General features: G+C 30.4%; 1 protein-coding gene across 2 annotated transcripts; it reads left to right on the forward strand.

Moving 5' to 3' along the window:
- Positions 1–7,164: 7,164 nt before the first annotated feature.
- On the forward strand, positions 7,165–9,187 carry LOC145015865 (transcription factor bHLH61-like). 2 transcript variants are annotated; one of them, XM_078974339.1, is made up of 4 exons: positions 7,165–7,325; positions 7,683–7,796; positions 7,904–8,086; positions 8,833–9,187. In XM_078974339.1, the coding sequence occupies exons 1-4, from the start codon at positions 7,200–7,202 to the stop codon at positions 8,926–8,928; spliced, it is 519 nt and encodes a 172-aa protein (XP_078830465.1). In that variant the 5' UTR covers positions 7,165–7,199; the 3' UTR covers positions 8,929–9,187. The 2 variants fall into 2 exon arrangements, with proteins under 2 accessions (XP_078830465.1, XP_078830464.1); XM_078974338.1 differs by having other exon boundaries at positions 7,916–8,086.
- The last annotated feature ends 1,170 nt before the right edge of the window (positions 9,188–10,357 follow it).

Genomic DNA, 10,357 nt, shown 5'->3' on the forward strand with positions numbered 1-10,357 from the left:
TAAGCTCTATTTATGCTTATGTTTCTGTATTAACAATGACATCCCAAACGTTTTAAGATGAATAAAAATACGTTTCTTCGAAAATGTTTTAATAACGTATTTATCGTGTTTTTCTGGGAACAAATTCCGCAACCTTTTTATAAAATGAAGTACTCTGATTTTTATAAAGCATAAACAAAATCGGTCTTTTTTGGCCGTGATTTTGGGGATGTCACATGATGTCCTTCAAAGAATTTATTTTGCACTTTGAGTTAGAAGAACCGAAACTAGTGTTGGGACCGAAACTCAACTTTCGGTTCTGAGAACCGATGCGGGGACCGAAACTTGACTTTCGGTTTGGTATGCTAGTCTGGGAACCGAGAGCTGATGTTCGGTTCGAACATTTGGAATAGTAAGAATTTGGGCTAAAAGTTTCTTTTCCTTTCAATTTTTCCTTCCCCTTATCCGTTGACACTTTCTTAGGAGGTACGTAGTTGGGTTTTTGAGATTCCCAGTGACGTTTTCGCTCATTCAAGTTCTTTGCATATCTTTGATTTCTTAAGCATTTTTGTTCTGCTAACTCCTTCTGTGATTTGTGGATATTGAAGCTAGCCTTTAGCTTTTACTTTTGACTTTCGGTTGTATTTGTTTGAATATATGGTTCTGTTATCGGTTCTTCAATGATTTATTTAGTTCCACTTGTGCTTGGTTTGTCGAAACTTGAGGGTTTGTTAATGGGTTCAGCAACATATCTTCGTTTAACCCTCCATGATGTTTGCTCAGACAAGCCTATGGTTTCATCTGCCTTGTCAATAGGGGCAGACCAGAAGTAATCGTCGCAACCTTCAGCATTGACTTTTTCTACCAGGACTCTTAATTCTGCCGTTTCTTTTGTAGTGACCCATGTAACTGCATAGACCTGATTTGGCACTATCTGGACCTTTTGATAAACCATAGCTTTTTCCTTGAGTTTTTGTTGCTTGTCTTTTGACATGCGAGCGAATTCAACCGAATTTTTCTGAAATGAGGGGTTTCTCAGTCTCGGTTTCGTTCTTCATAAACATAAAGCAATCAACAACGTCTTCTACTGAGATTTCACTCATCTCACTTTCCTCATCAAATTCAGACATATTATCTAAGTTCATTTTATTTTCTAAAGTTAATTTGGCATTGGACAGGTCAAATGATTGAATAGTGTCTGACTTTATTTTCAACCTATCATTTTCATCTAAAATATATTTTAGCATACATTTGTGTTCCTTAGAATCAATGAAGGTTTCTATTTTGCCCAGTTCAATTTTGTAAGACACGGATGTCTCTTCTGATGACACTACTGATTCACATTCTGGTATGATCTCATCCTCCTTAAACTCAAGGAAGGGTAAAATCATCTTATGAATTTTCTTTCCTATCTCACAGCTTAAGTGCAATTGAGCAATATTAGTGTATAAATGCTTAGCAATTAAACAAAAAACATTCCTTTGTTTTAAAAACTTCAAATTGTCTCTTTGCAAATAAATACTTTCATCCCTATACCTAATTAACTTTGCCTCCTTTAGCTCAATCCACATCCTTCTCTCCTCATTCTTTGAAGACACCCTGCTGAGTTGGTCAGTTAGGTTAGAATTTGCTAAGTAAGTTTGCATGAGACTATCACTTAAGTTATAAAATTTAAATTTTAATTTAGTTAATTCTTCTTCATAATCTGTTAATGGAACTTTAAGTTATTCAAGGATGGATTGTACCTTTTTGGTCAACCGATCGCAGTCGTTGATCTTCTCACTGATAGGCTTATCCGTAAAACACTTGTTCTCAGTTAGGTTCCGTTCCTCGTCTGCACTTTCGGTTGATAAACCAGCTATGACAATTAAGCACTTTTCAGCCGAACCTAATTCCTTTACCACACAAGCCTTTCCATGAGTGGGTTTTCTCACCTCTTCATCTTCGGAGTCGGTTGACCAAACTTCAACGCCACCGAACTCATCTTCATCTGCATTCTCCTGCACAATCAAGGCATTCATAGAGCTGTAAGTTGCCTTATTTTTCTTGATATCTTCCAACTTGCGCATATAATATACCTCATCATCTGCACCATCTCTTTTCTTAGCCATTTTCCTCAGCATGCAATCTTTGGCGAAATGGTTCTTGTCGTGACAGTAATTGCAATCAAACCCAGAGTCTCCTGTAAGCTTGATCTCCTTCTTGTCTTCATCCTTTTGAGAAGAAATTCTCGCTTCGTCGTTCACCTTTTCAGAACTATAACTTCCTTGCCAGTTTCAGTTTTTGTTGACAGGAAATTTTCTTCGCACAAACTTCTTTGGATTAGTGACCATCATAGCGTACTCTTCACTTGTAAGATCAAATTCTATCATATCAGACTCTTCTTCTTCTTCTACAATGCTTTTTCCTTTTGAGACGAGGGCCAGCGATCCCATACCAAAAACTACCTTCGCTTCTTTGGTTACCACACTCTCATGGGACTTAAGTATTCCCACAAGTTTCTCTAGTGAGTAAGACTTAAACTATTCGTGGGCTTTCACGGTTAAAACTACAGCCATCCATTCCGGTCTCAGCCCATTCATAAAGGTTACCTTCTGCTCGATCAACTTTCTTTCAATTCCATGTTTGATCATCTTACTTAGGAGATGATTGAACCGATCGAGAGTTTGTATGAGTTTCTCCTCCGGTTTCTATTCAAAAGCTCCAAATTCTGATAGCAGTAAGGTTTGAATGGAGTGTTCTAGATCTTCATCAGTTGAATAAAGTTCCTTCAACCTATCCTAGATTTCTTTGGCAGTCGTGCATGAACCGACCAACCGAAAGGTATCAGATTGTAAGGCGAATCTGATCATTCTCATACCCTTCACATTACATGGCAACTTGTCTTTCTCGTCCTATGGCATCTTATCTACATCTGCCACTAGCTTGTTGTATTCCTTTTGAGACTTAACAGTTGTGTTTGTTCCTGAGTGAACAAATGGCCCAAGTGTGATAGCCTCCCAAATGAGATAGCCATTATCTTTCGGTCCAACAACGTAGTCTTCAAAGTGATGTGCCCAAACTTCATAGTCTTGAGTGTAAAGAATGGGTATTCTGGTTGTAGATCCAATGCTGTTTGAGATGTTGATGGGATTTGTTTCCGAATCTTCGTGAGACATGGTGAGCTCCTAGAATCAAACCTGTAAACTTGAGATTAGGGTTTTATCTAAAACAGAGTTGTCGTTAATATGAAGAATACGACTTCTATTTATATGATAAAAGTGGAATACCAAAAGAATTCTGAATACAGAAGGAATGTGTATTGATTACACAGTCTCCTACTCTAATACCAATTGTTAGAACTAAGTTCAATTAGGATCGTTAGATTCTATGCTAGCAAACAATTATGAACGTAAATATGAACACGAATATGGCTTTGAATATGTCGTATGATTATACTTCAACACCTCAGAAGAGCTCGACTAAGAACTTCAACTGTAAAGGCGTTTAGGGTTACAAAAAATGAACGTAATCAAAATTACCATTTATAATGCATACATGCATGCATATTTATAGTATAACCCTACTAGATAATTACGGATGGACATGCCCAATCCGGATACAAAACATAAAGCCCATGACGCAACACAATTAAGCTCTACAGGAGCCTAAGGGCAATGGCAAGGTTTGATGGTGCGGCATGCACTCGATCACCGGCGTGTTTATGGGACACTATGATATTTGAAATAATTTTGTTGATATTATGAATTTGAAAACAAGTGTACTTGAGATTTTGTGGTTTATTGGAAATGTTTTGATTATTTTAAAATGAAACTTTTCTTTTGAAAATTTGGGTCGTTACAACTGATCAGACATTATATTTCTTCTATAACTGGATTTACCTATAGACACACAAAATAATTATAACCATAACCAAATGCTACTTACACTTATAATATTTGTTTTTCAAAGACAATTCATTATATATTGACACACATAATAGAAAACACATATTAAAAGGCACATGACCATAAACAACTAAAAGTAATTTGTTTTCTTACTTTTACTAAGTTACTAGTAAACACCACCATATAGACACAAAAATATTTAACATAATCATATGTCTCACCTGTTAGCTACATTGGAATTCATATGTCTAAAATCGCACCATAATACAGAAACATATACAATTGCCTCATGTGACCATATATTTGTCTATTATCTCTTATAAAAAAAATATCACAATGTTAATCAGTACACATGTCTGACGGTGACATATGGTCGGTCACATTGTCCAACTGTGGCTAATAGTTTTCACATTTATTATAATTAAATGTAGTTAAAGTTTTGATTATCTATACAATGACCTAACAAACTAATTTAACTGTATCCAAAAACAGTATCTAAATTTTTTTATTGACTTTTAGTCACACTTTTAATAATAAAAAAAAACGTGACATGTTGCTTTTTAAAATGTATGTTCGTAGATCATTTTTATACTAGTGCAATAGTTCATGTTCGAACCCTGACAATTACATATTTCAGGTTCTAATTTGTAGCAATAGATTGCAACGGAAAGTAAATAAACTAATTTTATTGGTTCATAGCTATTCCGTCGTTATTTACCGATGATCTTTGAATCCATCATAATTTTGTTACTAATTTAGGGCATTGTTTTCCATAGCTATTCCGTCGGTATTTAACAACAGGGTATTTCCTTAGGTAATACTTAGTAGCTATTTCTCATTTTTCTAGTTGTGTATAGGTTAGGTTAATTATTAGTTTTTTTTTCGAGATTTTTGGTATTTTCATAGCTCCTATGAAGTGTTTAAGGTCTTGTGATTGTGTTAGAAAAATTATATCGAAAAATAAAATCTCGAAGTTCCTATGCGAATATTTGTTTTTTTAAACTCTCTCTCTGACTCTTATATATATATATATATATATATATATATATATATATATATATATATATATATATATATATATATATATATATATATATATATATATATATATATGTTCAGGTTCATTTGAGATCATCTTAATTTTCTTAAATCGTCAAACCAAATCTAAAAATAATTTTAAAATGCAAAATAAAAGGAAAAATCCAAATATTCTTTTTTTAATTATTATTTTCGGAACTTTAATTAACTAAAAAAATAAATAATAATAATAACAATTACTGTTTTTTTTAAAATACGTGAAATATTCTAATAGAATATTATATTGTAAATAGTTTAATGTGATTTTTAAAAGGATAGAATAGTATACTTAGATTTCTCAAATATGTAGAATATTCTATTTATTCTATAAGAATATGTAAAAAAAATAATTTTTTTATATTTTTTTTTGGAAAATATAAATTCTATAAACAATATTAAAAAAAAATTTTTGAAAATTTTCAATTATTTTGCATTTTAAAAATATATTTTGTTTTATATACCAAATAAATAGCTAGGATTGTGTCTCACGGTCACACAAAACTAGACCGTCTCACATTAAAATATTTTTTGTTTTATGTACGAAATAAATTGCAATGATTGCGTCTCACGGTCACACAAAATTTGGTCGTCTCATATTAATCTAGCTATATATATATATATATATATATATATATATATATATATATATATATATATATATATATATATATATATATATATATATATATATATATATATATATGTGTGTGTGTGTGTGTGTCCAGGTTCATTTGAGACCATTCTAATTTTGTAAAACCGTGAGACCAAATCTAAAAATAATTTTAAAATGCAAAATAAATGAAAAAATCCAAAAATTCGTTTTTTAAATATTATTTTCGGAACTTGAATTAATTAAAAAAAATAAAAAAATAAAAATCCCGTTTTTTTTTTTTGAAAAATACGTGAAATATTTTAAATAGAATATTACATTGACATATTCTAAAAAATAATTTTAAAATGCAAAATAAATAGAAAAATCTAAAAATTCTTTTTTAAATATTATTTTCGGAACTTGAATTAACTAAAAAAATATGAAAAAAAATCCGATTTTTTTTAAAATACGTGAAATATTCTAATTAGAATATTACACTGTACATATTCTAAAAATAATTTTAAAATGCAAAATAAATGGAAAAATCAAAAATTCTTTTTTTAAATATTATTTTCGGAACTTGAATTAACTAAAAAAATCTTAAAAAAATAAAAAATAATAAAAAAATGCGTCTCACGGTCTCACAAAATTAGACCGTATCACACGAACCTAACCCTATATATATATATATATATATATATATATATATATATATATATATATATATATATATATATATATATATATATATATATATATATATATATATATATATATATATATATATACTTTCACCCTTTAATTCCAAACAATGATCACGAGTTCCTAATTCCTCCTCAGTATTCTTTGTCATGCCCTTGTCTTATAATTTATCTGATATATATATTGGTAATTTGACAAGTATGCCCTCAGTACCATTCTACCGTATATACAATTCAAAAATGATTTATATATTATTATCCTTGATTTAACTGCATTCCCCCCTAAACAAAAGTTTAAATACAATTTCTAAAGATAACCATGCAGCAAACATATTAAAGACGACCCCTTTAACTAAAAAGGGTTTATTTAATTGTCTGACTGTATATAACAAAGTTTCAGGTTTTTGGGATGTTAGGTCTTTTTCGCCCTTAATCGTTTGTTATTGAAAGTCGTAAATGCTGTTATAAAACAACTTGTAAGTCCGCGAATTTTAGTGAGAACATCTTTTTAGCATATCGATTATCCTCTTTTATTAACGAAAGAATATTTATTAAAACTTGCTATAAGTAGGAATTACAAAAGAACAAAGCCGGAACGTGTAGACTATTACATCACTATTACACTAACAAATTCGTCTGGCTATATTTCTCTTTTCATTTATGAACAACCAAAAACATCTTATTCGACTTTAAATATTAAATTCATAACATCAATTATATGGGTCCAATTCCCTAATAGAAAACAACTAAAGTATATCTTGATCATATTTTCTTGGAAACTAAGAGTACAGAAAAGGGTAGTGTTGGAATTATACAGTGTTTCCAACCAAATTCTAGATCTTTTCCAGGGTGTTTTTTGGTATTTACTCCTTAGAGAGTATAAGACAGTCGTATGTAAGTAACAAACAAAATGATCATTTTGATTTGAGTGCTCAAGTCCCCTCTTTAAAAAGCTTGAGATTGATGCTACAAACCACGAAGAAAACAATTATTAAAGAAACAGCTAAAAAAATGGTGTCAAGGGAGAACAAGAAAGCTGCATTGCATGACAAGCTGCAACTCCTTCGATCTGTTACAAACTCTCATGCAGTAATCCCCATTTCTTTCTTCTCTGTATCTTTCTTTTCATTCGATTAAATTTCCTCAAACAAAAGTTCAAGCTTTCTTAAAATAACTTATATAACACGCTGTTCTATATTTCAAACCCGTGACTTGTTTGTATCAATGGCCAAAATTTTTGGGTCTAGCAAAAAGATATCTTCTGTATGTTCAAAATACAAACAAACAACTATTCCTTTAGTTTTCAGAGATACGAATTCTTTATCAATCTTGAAACCATGAATAACCACTTTTCAAGTGCTCCAAATACAAACCCTAAATTAATTTCTTTTGATCTTTTCAAATTCTAATCACTAACATCCTTAAAAAAAACAAAACTTGTTCCAGACGAAAGATTCATCGATCTTAATTGATGCATCCAAGTACATAGAAGATCTTAAACAGAAAATAGATATTCTGAATGAAGACATAGCTCGAAGCTCAAGCTACTCATGGCCTATGGTATGTATATATATATATATATATTTATACACCTCGATAAGAGTTTTTCACATGACTATATATATATATATATATACACGCCCTTTTTTTTTACTAAACTGTATCAGGATTTGAATCAGGTAACAGTAGAAACCTTGGAAAAAGGTATACAAGTAAATGTATATTCAGAAAGAAGTTGCCCAGGTCTACTCGTTTTTGTGTTGAAAGTGTTTGAAGAATTCAGTCTTAATGTGTTGGAAGCTAGGGTTTCTTGTACAGGTAGTTTTCAACTTGAAGCACTTGGAGTTGAGGTAATTAATTATATATCCTTTAGCTTCGATAATCAAAAATATAATTTCGATTACAGAAAATGAATAGGAGTCAGGAGAATACCGCTTTATGCTTGGTTCAATGATCTTCATACATACAAAGCCAAAAACGTGTTGTTTTATTGATAAAGTACAACCCAACAGTGATATTTTTTAATAAAAGAAATCTAAAGATAAAATAAATGAATTAGGTTTGTGAGGGTTACCTCTCTCCATTAAGGTTTGTTAATAAAATAATTAGGTTTCTAGAGAATTAATTTTTAATTAATATACACGAGACACTTTTCAGGGGTGATGTATTCCTAGTCGACCATCGACTTATATTGTGCATAAACTCGAAATTTTTTAGTTATACTAAAAAAATTCAACTGTTTAAAAAAAGTGAAGGGTTTTTAGAGGACTATAATTAATTCATGCAAAGTTTCTCAATATTCATGCATGATGATGAATTTTTAAACGGTTTTGCAGTTTGGTGCATCTTAAATTTGCCTGTTTTTGGATCAATCATCGTCAATATTCATGGCAATTATTTTCTCTCAAATTTGAATCGTACACTTAATTATTGTCTTATATTGAAATAAATATATACAAGAAGTCCATGAATAATGTACTTCAAATATTTCCTCCACGTGTCTCTCTAGAAAATAGAAAACGTTTAATTATATCTCAAAGTGTCACAATATTTTCGTATCACACCTCATTAAACTGAACAAAAAATGTTATTGCAGAGTGAAGAAAATGGAGAGACCATCGACACTCATTTGGTGAAACAAGCAGTCTTACAAGCAATTCAAGACTGGAACGAAAGCAATGATCAAGAGTAATAAATAATTTAGATTTCCTCTAATATTCTTCCATGTTCTTAATTATTCTTCTTCCTCTAAGTTCATGGTTTCGCTCTATTTATAAGTAATGATTTCAAGTCGAAGGAAATAGCTACCTAGCTAGCCTTCGAGAATCATCATTTCGAGCAAAGTATTTTTGAAAAAAGTTAAATAATCAACCTTAAGTAATATGATCTTCTTCTTCGAATGTAAAAGAATGCTTGGGTACGTTTTATATGGAATCTAGGAACTTTCTACCCTTCAATATATAACACATTAAACAAGAGTTAATAAGCAAGATACAGAACATTGTATGCGTATAAGTGAAAAGAAGTGTTAAACATCATTTTATCTGTTATTTAACTTCTTTTCCAGAAATTAATCCCAGATGTCTGAACTTTTTTTGAAGTACGAAAAGGTTGCCTTACAGAGTTAATTAAAACCACATACAAAAATACATTCTGTTTGCTACGAAAGGAGTAGTCAAATAAGTTCATAGAGAGCCAGACAACCGGTCCAGAACTCCAGCCCAAAAGTAATATTAGTGAAGGACCGTATTGTCATCTTGACTGGACCCGACCGGATCAACCGGTTTTCGTTTGGTTTGTTTGGTCTCGTCCATTTTGTTAGATTCTTTTTAGATTATAAAATATAAAGTGTTAATTAAATTTTTTGAAACTTGTAATTTTAAAATATTTAAACTGATATAAAAAAAACGGTATTTTTAAAATTTAAAGATTGCAAAGACTGTATTGTTTAGATTTTATATTAAGCATTATAAATCTACTACGATAACTATATATATAATAGCATCACGAAATTTCAGTCATTTTTGGGCGTATTTGGCTCGTAATATTCCAATGAACAGGAATCTGAGATTTTATTTAGTTTCATGTTTGATTGTTAAAAGGACAAAATTCAATTTTTGGCAGATTCCATCATTTAAACGAGTGTTTGATTGACCAAATATTTTCAAAATAATTGTAATGTGTCTAATAAATTGAATATCATTATAAAATATTTGTTTGTGAATGATCATTGGATTTCATATTACTCGTATAATTCTCTATCATTACTTTGTATTAGTAACAACCATTTCAATGTGTTTTATAAATGTAATAATACATCATTATAATGTGCATTTATCTTTCATCTTATTTTTGTTGTATAATTAATAATTAGTCATATATATTAGAAAGTTAATGATTTCATTACAAGTATTGCAATAAAAGTTCTCTTACTCGCATGTATTTGTTTACTCTATAATTTATCTTGTTATTTGATCATATTTTATAACACGTTATCAGCACGACTATACCATAGAACTCTAACTTCTTATTGTTCTCGTCATTTTCAGGTATGTACTATTTTTAAGTTCACATGTATAATGCTTATAACTTACCTTATGGAATTTCATAACTAATAATTC

The sequence above is a fragment of the Lactuca saligna genome, chromosome 9, assembly GCF_052625555.1.
Source record: "Lactuca saligna cultivar CGN05327 chromosome 9, ASM5262555v1, whole genome shotgun sequence".
Lineage (NCBI taxonomy): Eukaryota > Viridiplantae > Streptophyta > Magnoliopsida > Asterales > Asteraceae > Lactuca > Lactuca saligna.